This window comes from Alosa pseudoharengus, unplaced genomic scaffold (assembly GCF_046254945.1).
Source record: "Alosa pseudoharengus isolate Yale_2024_CS ecotype anadromous, Long Island Sound unplaced genomic scaffold, YU_APseudo_1.1 YU_APseudo_1.1_scf_23, whole genome shotgun sequence".
NCBI classification, from domain to species: domain Eukaryota; kingdom Metazoa; phylum Chordata; class Actinopteri; order Clupeiformes; family Clupeidae; genus Alosa; species Alosa pseudoharengus.
Window position 1 is genome coordinate 6,942,920 of NW_027468685.1, and position 15,215 is coordinate 6,958,134.

Genomic DNA, 15,215 nt, shown 5'->3' on the forward strand with positions numbered 1-15,215 from the left:
CACCTAAACTTTTAAAGATTCACCACCTCTTAGCTCTGTGCAATAATAATTGAAATGCATAATTTCACTTTTATGAGAGGACCTCTGTGTATTAAACACATACAATTTTGGCCTAGTTTTTGTTGACCTTCTTGGTCCTAACATACAATTGTGTTCAGGTCGTTTTGTTGGTATATATGTGAATTATTTGTGTGTATTTTGTCTGTGTGTGTAGCTGATGGAGACATCAGGGACGGACATTCTGAACGACACAGATGGCCGAGCTCCCATCAGCCCACTGCACTTAGCGGTCAGTATAGCGACTCGACACAACGGACTCCAACACACTCTGAAACAGTCACATGCTCACGTTGCTTCAATCCACGTATAGACTGTGTGGTGGTAGTGGGGTAGCGTAGCGGTTGGGCACCAGGTGGATTTATCCACCACCACTCCGACAGAGTGAAATTAAACTAAACTTAAGAAATAATAACTAAATGGCTTTATAATCACCACAAAACACTAAATGGCTTTAACTAACTAATGACACATGATCTTTTGTACGTGATGAGTTTTATTGATTTTTTTTGTATCATCATCGTACGTCATGATGAAGACTGTTCTGTCAGTCACACAGAGCACAAGTGACATATTTGAGAAATAGCGGCAGCATGATGAAATGGAAAGACGGGGTTATGAGCAGATTGCTTTGTTTACATGTAATCAAGCCTTACTGGTGCCTCTCAGTGTGTCTGCATGCTGTGGCTCATCTGTCTTCACTACGCCACATCTCACTAATGCATGTTTCCAAATGTGTCTGTGTGTGTGTGTCTCTGTGTGTGTGTCTGTGTTTGTGTCTGTGTTTGTGTTTGTGTGTCTGTGTGTGTGCGTGCGTCTCTGTGTATGTGTGTGTGTGTGTGTGTGTGTATGCGCACACGTCTGTGTCTGTGTGTGTGCGTCTCTGTGTGTGTGTATGTATGTGTGTGTGTGTGTGTGTGTACGTCTCTGTGTGTGTGTGTGTGTGTGTGTGCCGTTACCTTCCACCATCTCAGGCCTACCACGGGCACCACCAGGCCCTGGAGGTTCTGGTCCAGTCTCTGCTGGACCTGGACGTGCGCACGTCTCTGGGCCACACGCCGCTGGTGCTGGCTGCCCTCAAGGGCCACGTGGAGTGTGTGGACGTCCTCATCAACCAGGGCGCCTCCATCCTCGTCAAGGACTACACCCAGAAGAGGACCCCCATCCACGCAGCAGGTAAGCAGTGGTACACACACTCATGCATGCACACACACACACACACACACACACACATATGTACACACACACACATATGTACACACACACCTGTCCCCCTCACCCACAGGTTAACACACACTCACACACACACACACACACACACACACACGTATACACGTATACATATGTACACACAAACACACCTGTCCTCCTCACCCACAGGTTAACACACACACACACACACACACACACACGTATACATATGTACACATAAACACACCTGTCCCCCTCACCGACAGGTTGGCACACACACACACACACACACACACACACACCTGTCCCCCTCACCCACAACTCTCCATCATGCAAACATTGATCCAGTGGTAGCATTTCCTACTGGAGCCGTGTGTGATAATGCTTGTTTATTGTACTAGATTGCCAGGGGATGGATTAAATGTTTACGACATACTCATTAGTGTCCACTCCCTTAGGACACCATGGCGCTTAATACATGGTTTTCACTGTAACTGGGAATGAGCTAATCCACACACACACACACACACACACACACACACACACACACACACACACACAGATAGACAGTCTGGGAGCCATCTGATCCCATCCCTAAACACACACTCCCACATCCCCACGCCCTTACACAAAGGGTAGCTTAGAAGCCCGGCTGTGAATTGAACTGATGCAGTGGGTGTTCAAGTCACTGATGTGGTTTGCAATCCGAGCGCCTGCCCCAATCAGTGGCGTTGAGCTGAGGCGAATTCTCATTAACTCTGTGAAAGCTGCGAGCGAGTGCTTCCTCAAGTCACAGCTTGTCTGAGGAGGACACAATGTGCTACAAGTTGAACATCTCGTGTTTTTTTCACCCCCCCCCCCCCATTATTGAGCATATTTGTGCCCCGGGACAGATGGGATGGGATGGCGGCTGAGCAGGCATTTGAGAAATGTCTGCTTTTGGTGTTCTTGCCAAAAGGACACCAGCGAACGTGCTAGCAAGCTTTGGTGGTTTGTGCTAGTTTTTGCATGCCTTTTTACGTCAGTGATCTGCCTGCTAGTTCTTGCTAGAGTCTTTCATTCTCCTATATCACATTAATGGAAGTGCACAGTCATTTCTGGCCCTCTGACAGCGATGATCATATATTTGTGGCCCTTTATCATCAAAGTTGCCCATCCCTAGATTCTAGACCAAATACTCTACTGTTGTTTTCAAGCAGTGGAAAAAATAAGTTTTGTTATTTTGAACATTGCCCTGGCTGACCCTCCTTTCTCTGTGTGTGTGTGTGTGTGTGTCTACAGCCATGAATGGCCACTCAGAGTGTCTACGTCTGCTCATCGGCAGTGCTGATCTGCAGACCGCTGTTGACATCCAGGATGGGAATGGACAGTAAGTGTGTGTGTTTGGGTCTGTCAGTCTGCCCTTCTGTTTGTGTGTATGTATCTCTGTGCTTGTCTGTTTGTGTGTGTGCGTGTGTGTGTGCGTGTTTGTGTCTGTCTGTGTGTGTTTGTGTGTCTGAGGATTTACATGTCACTGTTGTGTCCTCAGGACGCCACTGATGCTGTCGGTGCTGAGCGGCCACACAGACTGCGTCTACTCGCTGCTCGGCAAAGGGGCCAACGTGGAGGCCCGGGACAAGTGGGGCAGGACCGCCCTCCACCGCGGGGTGAGTCCAGCACATACACACACTCACTCTCACTCTCACTCTCACACTCACACTCACACTCACACTCACACTCACACTCACACTCACACTCACACTCACACTCACACTCACACTCACACTCACACTCACACTCACACTCACACTCACACTCACACTCACACTCACACTCACACTCACACTCACACTCACACTCACACTGCGCAGGCCCTCGCACACACTCACTCACTCACTCGCACAGGCCCTGGCACACACACAGCACACAGGCCCTCGCAGAAGAGCAGCTGCCCACAACCTAGGGCTGTACACACACACACACACACAGGCCCTCGCAGGGGGCAGGAGAGCAGCTGCCCACAACCTAGGGCTGTGCCATTAATCAAATTTCAATATCAATCTCAATTTTGGCTCCAAACGATCACAAAAATAGTATCAGTATAGAGAATATGCATCACTGCATGACCGTCTGACATCTCTGTCTGATGTAACACAGCATTGTGTGTGTGTGTTTGTGTGTGTGTGTGTGTGTGTGTGTGTGTGTGTGTGTATGTCCGTCTCCGTGTGTGTGTGTGTCCGTTTCCGTCTCTGTGTGTGTATGTGTGTGTGTGTGTGTGTTTGTTTGTGTGTGTGTGTCCATCTCCGTGTGTCCGTGTGCGTGTCCGTCTCCGTGTGTGTGTCTCTGTCTCCGTGTGTGTGTGTCCGTGTGTGTGTCCGTCTCTGTGTGTGTGTGTCCAGGCGGTGACGGGGCACGAGGCGTGCGTGGAGGCGTTGCTGCAGCACAGCGCCACTCTGCTGGTCAGGGACTGTAGGGGGCGCTCTCCCCTGCACCTGGCGGCGTCCTGCGGCCACATCGGCGTGCTCGGGGGCCTCCTGCAGGCCGCACAGTCGCTGGACGCCATCCCCGTTGTCACGGACAACCGAGGCTACACGCCGCTGCACTGGGCCTGCTACAACGGTACAGCTTGAGACGTTTTGATTTAGTTTTTTTGTGGTGGTGAATTTTGTGAAATAACAGAAAATTGATGTGTGTATTATCCAGAAGTATCTCCTCCCTTCTCCTGTCTTCTCCTCTCCTCTCCTCTCCTCTCCTCCCCTCCTCCCCTCCGCTCCTCCCCTCCCCTCCTCTCCTGTCTTCTCCTCCTCTCCACTCTTCTCCTCTCCTCTTCTCCTCCTCTCCTCCTGTCTTCTCCCCTCCTCTCCTCCCCTCTCTTCCTCTCCTCTTCTCCCCTCCTCTCCACTCTTCTCCTCTCCTCCCCTCTCCCTCCTCTACACTCTCTTTGGCATTCTTCCTTTCTGTGTATTTCTATTCTACCTTTTTCTACGTCTCTATGTGGGTATGTATTGTATGATGCATACAATACATACATACCCACCTTCCTTTGGCTTTTTCAACTCCCTCCACTGTGTGTGTGTGGTGTGTGTGTGTGTGTGTGTGTGTGTGTGTGTGTGTGTGTAATAACGTCATCTCCTCTTCTCAGGCCATGACACTTGTGTGGAGATGCTACTGGAGCAGGACGTGTTCCACAAAATGGATGGGAACTCCTTCAGTCCACTGCACTGTGCTGTGTAAGACATCGTCCCCTTTTACACGTGTGTGTGTGAGAGAGTGTATGGTGTTTTATTTCTGAGAGAAGGAGAGTCAGTGAGTGTGTGTTTTGTATGTGTCTGTGGTGAGTGCAGGGGAAGGTTCACCTGCCTCCTCCACTGGTCTGTGAAGGACATTGCCTCTGCAATCATTCCATGTTTACAGAATGCTCTCTCTCTTTCTTTCTCTCTCTCTCTCTCTCTCTCTCTCTCTCTGTGCAGTATAAATGATAATGAGGGGGCAGCGGAGATGCTCATCGACACGCTCGGTCCAGCCATCGTTAACGCCACCGACTCCAAATCCAGGTGAGGGGGAAACGCTCACCTGAGCACCATGTAGCACACGTCTCTCTTGAGCCCCATGTCTCTCTTGAGCACCATGTAGCACACGTCTCTCTTGAGCCCCACGTCTCTCTTGAGCACCATGTAGCACACGTCTCTCTGGGCTCCTCTTGGCGTCCATCACCTGAGCATAATGTAGCACACGTCTCTCTTGAGCCCCATGTAGCACACGTCTCTCTTGAGCCCCATGTAGCACACGTCTCTCTTGAGCCCCATGTAGCACACGTCTCTCTTGAGCCCCATGTAGCACACGTCTCTCTTGAGCCCCATGTAGCACACGTCTCTCTTGAGCCCCATGTCTCTCTTTAGCCCCATGTAGCACACGTCTCTCTTTAGCCCCATGTAGCACACGTCTCTCTTTAGCCCCATGTAGCACACGTCTCTCTTTAGCCCCATGTAGCACACGTCTCTCTTGGCTCCCACCACCTGCCATCACGGCATTCCTCTTGCAGTGTTAGTCTGGAGTGAAGGAGACGGTAGTCATTTCCTGGGGGTTCCCAGGGGTCATGACATTTCATGGATTTTTTTAAAGTCTATTCCAGACATGGAAAGTCAGGCAATTTTATCATTTTGGGCCCAAAGTCAGGGAATAGCAGGGGAATTTTGTGTAGCAATTTAACTTGACTTCATGCAAATATATTTCCACACAGTATTGATGTTTATCCGGTTATTAGCAAAAAAAAAGTCAAACATTCTAGAACGCTTCACGACTACTCTGAAATCTTTGGTCGTTGAAGTAATTTCAATGTTCCATTCATTATGTAGTGGGCCATGGAAATTGGTTTTTCTTTTTGTCAGGGAAAAGTCATGGAATTCCACATCTGACTTAGTGGGACTCACTGTTTGCTCCTATTTCAATATCATGTCCTCTCCTGGTCCTAGATGGATAGATAGATTACAGTGGAAGCTAATTGTTGCAGCAGACGCTCCGTGAACAGAACGCTTCAGTTACCTAGCTACAGTAGTGTAGCCTGCCTGTCTGGTAGTCAAAGCTTAGAGTCATCACATTGTAGTCAGTCAAATAGCACAATAAACAAAGATTCACAGGCTTCAGTCTCTTCAGAAATTAAAATATTTCAGATTTGTAAGCGATATTTTAGCTAATGTCATAGTGCCCTGCACAGCACTCGTGTAGTCATTATTTTATTTATTTAGTTATTATAGCCACCCTAGACTACAGAATCCCAGAGATGTTGACAGCCTATTTCGCCCCACTGGCTTCATCCACGTTGATTACCCAGGAGGCTTGAGATATGAGCGGCCCGTGCATAATTGAGTGCTGGGAATTACCCCGTCTAGCTGATGTCTGAGGAGGGCGCTAGATTAGGGCACGAACAAAGAGCCAACTCATTACCAAATTTAGTGTGTGTGTGTGTGTGTGTGCGCATGTGTGTGTTTTTCTGTGTGTGTGTTTCTCTGTTCAGTGTGTGTGTGTTTTTGTGTGTGTGTGTGTTTCTCTGTTCTGTGTGTGTGTGTGTGTGTTTTTCTGTGTGTGTGTTTCTCTGTTCAGTGTGTGTGTTTCTCTGTTCTTCTGTTCTATGTGTGTGTGTGTGTGTGTGTGTGCACATGTTTGTGTTTGTCTGTGTGTGTGTGTTTCTCTGTTCAGTGTGTGTGTTTCTCTGTTCTGTGTGTGTGTGTGTGTGTGTGTGTGTGTTTCTGTGTGCGTGTGTGTCTTGTGATGTAGCATGTGACTGACCTCTGACCCTTTGACCCTGCAGAACCCCCCTGCACGCGGCGTCCTTCACGGACCACGTGGAGTGCTTGCAGCTGCTGCTGGGACACAACGCGCAGGTGAACGCCATCGACGCCATGGGCAAGACGCCGCTCATGATGGCCGCCGAGAACGGGCAGACCAACGCCGTGGGTAGGTCACGTGGGAGCGGAGCACAGCATGGACACACACACACACACACACACACTCACCTTTCAGATACCTTTGTGCACACACACCCTCCAGCACAGCATGGACGCACACTCACACACACGCATTACCTTTCAGATACCTTTGTGCACACACACCCTCCTACAAATACTCACACTGTGTCTTTATAACACCCCTTCTCATATATACACACATACACACACGTGCGCGCGCATACGCACACACACACACGCACGCACGCATACGCACACTTGCATACAAACGCTTATGTGAAGGTTCATATCAGAGGACATCACATTCACAGACCATTACTTGACCTGAGACCTGAGTGGTCGACATTGTAACCCATTAAACTGGGAGCATACGAGGCAGTGTGTGGATATCTTTTCTTTTTTATACGTTGTGTGCTAGTATCCAGCACCTGTTGAATTTGTATAGATGTGCGTACTTCTCTACACTACTGTGATTCGTGCAGGCTGCTATTGCTATTGCAGGGCTAAAGATGGCTGTAACTGGCAGCAGTAAATCAGTCACAAGCCTGCAGGTCCTCTGTGTTTTAAGGGACAAGTGTCCAACAAGTGTCTCTTACACTCCCATTAGCTGTGGAGTGTGTAGTTTTAGTGACTGTGTGTGTGTATTAACTGTGGAGTGTGTAGTTTTAGTGACTGTGTGTGTATTAGCTGTGGAGTGTGTAGTTTTAGTGACTCTGTGTGTGTATTAACTGTGGAGTGTGTAGTTTTAGTGACTGTGTGTGTATTAGCTGTGGAGTGTGTAGTTTTAGTGACTGTGTGTGTGTATTAGCTGTGGAGTGTGTAGTTTTAGTGACTGTGTGTGACTGTGAGCTGCATGTGTGTGCAAGTCTGAGTGAATTGTGTGCTGGTGCTTCTTGCAGAGGTCCTGGTGAGCAGCGCCAAAGCAGACCTCACTCTACAGGATGGCAACAAGAACACAGCCCTGCACCTGGCCTGCAGCAAGGTACACACACACACACACACACACACACACACAAAGCATACCTCACTCTACAGGATGGCAACAAGAACACAGCCCTGCACCTGGCCTGCAGCAAGGTACACACACACACACACACACACACACACACACACACACACACACACACACACACACACACACAAAGCATACCTCACTCTACATGATGGCAACAAGAACACAGCCCTGCAGCAAAGTGTACACACACACGTACACACGTACACACGTAAACACATACACACATACACACGCACATGTAGAATGTTCCCAGTCCCACCCACATTCAGTTCTGTCTACGTAATCAGTTCACAGGAGTTATTCAGGTGTTTCACACAAATTCTGGATGGGCCTGTTCCTGATGAACACTTGAGCAAGAATCACACACACACACACCACTCTAACACACTATGTTGGTTATATATTATACAGGGGCATGAAACCAGTGCCTTGTTGATTCTGGAGAAAATCACTGACCGGAATCTCATCAACTCAACCAACGCAGCACTACAGACGTAAGACCCTCTATCTCCCCTCTTGTCTGAACCACCCTGTTACTGGTTATTGGGATGAAGCCACATTTACAGGCCTGGCTGGAAAAGTAACTTGGAAAATAACCTCAAATCAATACAGTTTGCATCTGGGGGATGTCTTGTGTATTCGTTAGAACTACATTTGCCTAAACAATAAATGACAACCAAATTTCACAACACAACTTCAACTGTACATGTACTTTTATGCCAGACAATGCACCATGTAATGAGATGTACAATAATAAGGTTAAAGTTGACTTATATTTAGCTGACGCTTTTATCCAAAGCAACATGAACTCCTGCAACGGTGATTTGGGAGTCGAGCCAACGGGCGAGTGATTGTTTGTTGGTGTTATGGCTGCTCCACCAAACCACGCCTGTCACCGTAGTAGTAGTAGTAGTAGTAATAGTAATAGTAGCTCGATGATGGTGTTTTAAGCCCCCACCGTTGCGACTGTCGTCTTCATGGCACCTAACCCTAACCCTAACCCTAGTGCCTTCAATGCAGCGCTGCCTGGAAGACGACGTTGGGGGCTTAAAACACCAAACACTGTAGTAGAAGTGGGAAAGCCTGTCACTATGGTTACAGTGTGTGTTCTGTCCTTCTCCCTGCAGGCCACTGCATGTGGCGGCCAGGAACGGGCTAACGGTGGTGGTGCAGGAGCTGCTAGGAAAAGGAGCCAGCGTCCTGGCAGTGGACGAGAACGGTGAGACTGACTGTACACACAAACACCTGATTGATCCGACCTCTGTCTAAACGTGTAACATACTTCCATCACTCAACAAAAAAGTGGGGTAGAGGACCGGTTTTGGCTTAACTCCCGGAAGAAGGCATGTAGCCGAAACGCGTTGGAGTTTTTTTAGAAGGTTAACTTGACCAAGCCATAATAATAAAGGCTGATTAACTTTTTCAATAGAGAGTGCCTTGGAGTTTTTTTTTTATTCTTGATACTTCCATCACTGTGTTGGATCTGTAAATTATTCTCCTGTGTTGAGTAGTAAGTAAGTAACAGCATTCAAATGTGTGAGTAATAAGTAAGTAAGTAAAAGCATTCAAACGTGTGTGCTGATCCCCACAGGTTATACCCCTGCGCTGGCCTGTGCGCCCAACAAAGACGTGGCCGACTGCCTGGCGCTGATTCTGGCCACCATGATGCCCGTGTCGCCTGGCAGCGTGGGCGCCGTGCCCGGCCTGACCTACAGCGCCATCAACCACTACCCCAGCCCCTCCAAGGCCGTGACCTTTGACCCGCTGCCGGCACTGCGCTCAGAGCACGCGTCTTACTGCAGCTTCAACAGCCTAGGCCACCGCGAGGATGGCCTGCTCGCCCCCGACGACGAGCTCAACGACTCCGACTCGGAGACCTACTGAACCCCCTCCCCCCCCTCAAGCGCGCGCGTGCGCCTTGTTGACTGACTTGACTCCTTTAAAAAAATAAATAAAGTAAACATAAATAATTAAATGAATAAACACGTCCCCGTGTCCCATCCCATGCCCCCTTGACCTCTGACCCCCACCCCCCCGACCTGATCAGAACCCAGCTTAAGGGGCAAGACCTCACACTCCCCTTGACTTTTTTTCTCTTCCCTGTTTTCCTGGTTTTTAACGGGGACAGCACGGTCTGAAATTGCCCTGGTTTCTTCCCCTCCCCTCGTCGGGCCTGGTAGGCCTGCAGTCTCAGGAGCCTTAGAGACTGAAGAGCCATCGATGGACAGAGAGAAGACGGGGGGAGGGAAGAGAGAGAGAGAGAGAGAGAGAGAGAGAGAGAATAAGAGACACACACAGCCCACCCTTACCGCTTTGTTTGAACACTACGCAAACTCCATCTGTTTTTTGCTGATTCTATGAGAACTGCGTTAAATCTGTTACTGCGTGAAGAGCCACATCAACACTCAGTTTTCACATGAGTTCCCCCCAACCCCCTTTTTTTCATCTCCATAACCAGATGATTTGAAATGTGTTGAATGACTGACTGAAATCATATGACTACTGTCGGGACTGCATTTCCCAGAATCCCCCACTCCCTCCCTCCCTTGGGCAGCGTGGAGAGGAAGTACTGAAGTGTAGAAATCAGGACTTCTGGGTAGACTGACTTTAGCCAAAGGGACCAAGTGCTGCAGGCTCCTCATCTTGCCCCCACCTCCATCTCCCGCGCCCCCTGCCCCCCTCCTCCCCTCCCTTTTGCTCTTTCTTGGCATATTTGAGCATGACTACAACTTCATTTAAAGCTCGTTATTATTTTTTCTTCTCCCTTTTCTCTCCTTTTCATTTTAGACACGGTATAATTTATTGTGAATGGACCGCTACAGTGTCAGTTTTCCATGCACAAATCTGATACGCCCCACCCCCCACTCCCCCCATTGCATATGAGGTTCATGAACTGTGAGCTGGGCAGCAAGAGAGTGTGTGAGTGTGTTTGTTTGTGTGTTAATGTTTTTGTTTGTTGGGGAGAAGGGTGGGAGTTTTAATCTAAAGGCCTTGTCACACATCTTTCACCCGTGCTGCCCACCGTGATTTTGAGACCAGCCGAAGAGGTGCAGTCAGGGTTTTTACTCGACTATCTGCGGACTTTCAGAAAATAACAGCATTTGATATACAGCAACTTCAGAGAGAGGAGAGCCCTGTGTGTGTGTGTGTGTGTGTGTGTGTGTGTGTGTGTGTGTGTATGTGTGTGTATGTGTGTATCTGTGTGTGAAGTGTGCATGTGTGCACAGACAACATGTTTGCTAGTCGTGTGTGTGTGTATGTATGTATGTGTGCGAGTGAGCAAGAGGGAGAGTAATGTTGCCTTTTTTTAGGTGTGCAAAAAACTGGCTTCCTGGTGCATTGTTATTAAAATGATTACTAATAATAATTAATGAATAAATTTTCTTTTGCCATAGTGCTTTGTGCTGATCTCTGTACTACAAGAGCAGTGACTGGTGTCTTCTTTTTGTGCACAACCACTTTTTATTCATTTCATGCCAGCTTTTAATGTAGTTACAGTTGTTACAATGTAGTTACAAGATGATAGACTTCACTTATCAACAATTGTTGAGGTCATTGTTTTTCTACAGCACGTCTTTCCTGTTCATCTCTAAGGCCTTTTCAGATTGTGGTGGTGTTAGTATACAACTGCCCTTGGATACTGTTGCTTTGTTTACTGAGATGTATTGTTTATTAGAAGTCGGTTGCCAAGGTGATTTGAGACCCACAACTCAACTGTTGTCTTTCTCATAGACTCGACTGTACAAAGTGGCTGTCACCAGTTCCGCAGTCATTCCCGACCGGCTCATATACACCCATCCGTCACTGTCTTTTCCGGACTCATCCGGGATGTCCAGTACCATCCCGTTTCCCAGTATTCCTGGGAACACGTGACGAGTGCTGAAGTTCCCTTCCAGTCGGAAGTCTATCTGGGTTTGAGCGTGCTCAGTCTCGCCGCCGCAGCTTGCAAAGTCTGGGCTGGTGCACTTCACCAGGGCGCACACCTCCAGATAGTAGGTGCCGTGAACTACATGCAGACCTTGGAAAGCCCCCAGAGCATAGAGCTCTGTGCTGGGTGCAGTGGACCTCCTGAACAGCAGGTGGCAGCACAGCGAGCCGTCGCACACAGTCAGGTTCCCCTCAGTGTCCTGTAGGGGCACTAAAGTGAAGTTGTCATACATCATGACGGAGTGGAACTCCACAGGCTTCTCGTGCGCTGGCGCCACATGGCAGTTCTCATTGCCTGGCCAGCAATGCTCTGTTTCCACGCTGCGAGGCTTGCCACCGGCGTCCAAATGCCAAGCCCCTCTGGGCCAGCCGTGGGCATCTCCCGCCTCACCAAGTCCAGGCTCTCGCCTGCGATGCCCGGAGAACGGCACCCATGCCAGCCTCGTGCTCTCGGTGCCACCTGCCATCATCGCAGGATCGAGCACCGGCACCCTACTCACCAGCAAGCGTCCAGTCTCCCCCACCATGTCGTGCTGGTGAACCTCCTGCCAGGGGGTGAAGATGCCGCTGCCAGTCATGCCCAGGCTGGCGGCCCGGACGTTGGCGGCGAGGACGGTGACGGCGGCGGCGTGGGCGAACGAGCGCTGGAACTGCACAGCGGCCAGCAGGGGGAGCTGGTTCATCCAGGCGGTGGGGTACGCCAGCTGCCGGACCCCCAGCTCCTCCACCAGGGCCACGGCAGGCTCGCGGAACAGGATGTCGAAGCAGGTGAACACCCCGAAACGTCCGGCGAAGGGCGTGGAGAAAGTGACGAGCTCCATCCGAGGCGGTGTGTCGAAGGCGGCCTCGAAGTACAGGTTCTGCTTGCGATAGCGAGCCGCTAGGGTTCCAGCTGAGGTGAACACCACGTTCGTGTTGAACTGGTAGCGCCCGTCTGGGGGACAGTGGGCGTCCGTGGTCGAGTTGCACGCCTGGATGCCTGCCATGTTGGCCACCAGGTAGAGGCTGTTCTTCTGAGCCATGCAGCTGAGGCGCTGGAGCACCTGAGACAAAGGTCAAAGGAGGCCTTTATGTTTGTCTTTATGGTATTTGGAATCAGGGATGGAAATTAGCACCAGCCACTGGCCAAATGGTGGTATAATTCGAAAGTGGCTGTTTAGATTTCAGACACGTAATAAAAATGTACCCTCACATTGATTTACTATTGAGTGGCTGGGGGATTATACCATGTATTTGAAAATGACTGATACATTTCCACCCCTGTTTGGAATGCCATAGGACATTATGTTTGTGGGCACTTTTGTACAAAGTGAATTACAGTATGGGAACACTAAACTACTAAAAAAAATAATTGAAAAGGCCACATTAAGCATAATAGTATTAATAATAATGTAATCACAAAAAACATAAGGGAGATCATGAATGCCATGGATAATGTGGTAGGCTAATACTGAGATATACTTGTGTACTTGTAGATTATTATTTACTTTTTTTCCATCTTTACATTCACAAGCCACAGTAGTATTATACAGCAAGTCATTATGAACATGGCTTCTGAGGTTGCTCTGTTTTCATCTGGGTCTTTTGAACTTGACAGTAGGAAGGGTTTTTGTGGACATTATTGAAAAGAAATGCGTCTGAAGGGCCTATAATATACCTCAGTATCAGGGAAGCGAGCCCGTTCTGAGCATGGATTCCATGTCACTTCAGTTGGATCAGGCACCGCCTCCAAGTAACCCGCTATGGATGCTCTGGTGAAGTTAAAGCCCTGTATAGCATCTTCTGGGAACACCAAGATCTGAGCCCCCTGAAACAAAACACAACACCCCAAACTGCTGAAACCTTGTCACTTCGTTATAGTGAAATTTAGTATAGTTAGCATAGTGGGCCATCGGCCATTTAGCCTACTGTCACTGTACCTGCTGAGCTGCCAATGCAGCTTGCTCCTCAAATACGTCGAGATTCTTCTGCATGTGTTCCAAGGCTGCACGCCTTCCAAGAGCAACTCTAGGGTTCGGGTTTAGTACAACCAAGTGTTCGTACACAGCAGCGACATAGGAGGGGGGCTCCGTCGGTGCCGATGGTAAGGCAAACACACTCAACCATAAAACAAGACGTAACGGACTCATGTTAATTATACCTAGATAGCCTACACATTGCAGGGTGAATACTTAAAAATAAAGTTTATTAGCCCTAAAATAACTCGGATATAGCCTGCATTCTTCAACTGTGCAAGATGATGTTAGGCCTGGCAGAGTAAGTCCAACTTACTGAGGCCAACAGCAAAGACTGACTGGCTAATGATTTCTTGAGCGACCATCAAGTTGCAACATTTGTAGCAATATGCAACATAATGGCAATTTCCAAAATATGCTGTCGCATCAGGAGAAAATGTGGGTCTTGGCCACTTGAAATGCGTTGTAGGTCTACATTTAGCCTATTTACACTTGATTTAAGAGTTTATGCAAACCAGTGTCTGCAGGCTATACGTTTGACGATGTTATTTATTACAGACGAACAATCCCTAAATGTGAGAAACAGAATATGACAAGTTGGCTAGCGATAGCTAGCCAGGGAACGTCGTTCTAGCAAAGCTAACTTAGCATGTTAGCATCGTGCCAGGCGTAAACTGTTTTCCTTCAAAGCTAAATTTAGCCATAATTGCAATTACATGCGCCACATTACTACTGTATTTGGCTAATGTGATAAACTACTTCACCTCACTCTTCGCAGGCAAAACATCCCGTCTACAAACGTTCCACTGACAACTCAATCCCCTTGGTCACGTGGTATTAGTATTAGTGCACGTGCAGCTGTATTCTTTGCTTGATTTCTAATCGTGTTTTGATACTACCGGTAAATTGGTAGAGTGTATCAGCAAGCCCAATTTTCTCACTCATGTCATCGTTTGCGTCCAAGAAATGGTGTGTAGGAAAATTACCTACAAATGCGGTCCCACACCTTCAAGAACAGCCACCAGGGGGCGACGTGTCGCTGCCTACGGCTCTGACATAAACCGAGCCAACACGCACTAGCCTACTGTAACTATTCTTCGCTGCAGAACAATGTTGTTGGTCTATATTTAAGCCAGGTTGAAGTGGACTCCAAACTATACCGGCTACAGAACGAGATTATATAACGGGTAAAACAGTCTTTCAGTTAAACACGTTTTTAAAAAACTGAAATAGAACAGGAACTTTCCATAGTTTGTGGTTTGTCGTATTTGTGGCAACCGCATGCACATGATTAATCATTGCCAATGGAAAAATTGCTCCAATGACTCCATAACCATCAACCAGTATGTCAGCAAATGGATCACATTTATCTGAATGTATGCGGTTGTCTGAGTCATTGAGGTTTTCACAAAAGCATTTCAAATCTAGGTTAAAGGTGAGAATTGTCCTCACCCTACACCTTCTAGCATTACTTGTTGATATATGCAAACACTTTTCACATTTTCCAACATAGGCTAATTATTTTCCAAATAGTTCCACCTATAATTCCAACATAATGATATATTTTTTGAAAATAATTAACACAATACAACCATCTATATTTCTCCCTGTCACTCTGTGTTGTCA

General features: G+C 48.1%; 2 protein-coding genes across 4 annotated transcripts in view; one reads left to right on the plus strand and one right to left on the minus strand.

Annotated features, from left to right (window-relative positions):
• Nucleotides 1-11,101, plus strand: part of ankrd28a (ankyrin repeat domain 28a) — a 47,731-nt gene extending 36,630 nt beyond the window's left edge. For all 3 annotated transcript variants that reach the window (XM_076301178.1, XM_076301177.1, XM_076301179.1), the window contains exons 17-28: nt 215-289; nt 1,032-1,233; nt 2,530-2,617; nt 2,777-2,894; nt 3,627-3,846; nt 4,370-4,457; nt 4,698-4,781; nt 6,536-6,681; nt 7,592-7,674; nt 8,119-8,201; nt 8,835-8,926; nt 9,299-11,101. In XM_076301178.1, the coding sequence (XP_076157293.1) occupies nt 215-289; nt 1,032-1,233; nt 2,530-2,617; nt 2,777-2,894; nt 3,627-3,846; nt 4,370-4,457; nt 4,698-4,781; nt 6,536-6,681; nt 7,592-7,674; nt 8,119-8,201; nt 8,835-8,926; nt 9,299-9,591 (1,572 nt within the window). In that variant the 3' untranslated portion in view covers nt 9,592-11,101. The remainder of the gene's footprint in view (nt 1-214; nt 290-1,031; nt 1,234-2,529; nt 2,618-2,776; nt 2,895-3,626; nt 3,847-4,369; nt 4,458-4,697; nt 4,782-6,535; nt 6,682-7,591; nt 7,675-8,118; nt 8,202-8,834; nt 8,927-9,298) is intronic.
• Nucleotides 11,102-11,163: 62 nt separating this feature from the next.
• btd (biotinidase) lies at nt 11,164-14,442 on the minus strand. Its single transcript, XM_076301180.1, has 3 exons — nt 13,554-14,442; nt 13,292-13,441; nt 11,164-12,677 (listed from the first exon to the last, which is right to left on the minus strand). Exons 1-3 carry the CDS (start codon nt 13,761-13,763, stop codon nt 11,418-11,420), a joined length of 1,620 nt encoding a protein of 539 aa, XP_076157295.1. The 5' UTR covers nt 13,764-14,442; the 3' UTR covers nt 11,164-11,417.
• Between the last annotated feature and the right edge of the window lie 773 nt (nt 14,443-15,215).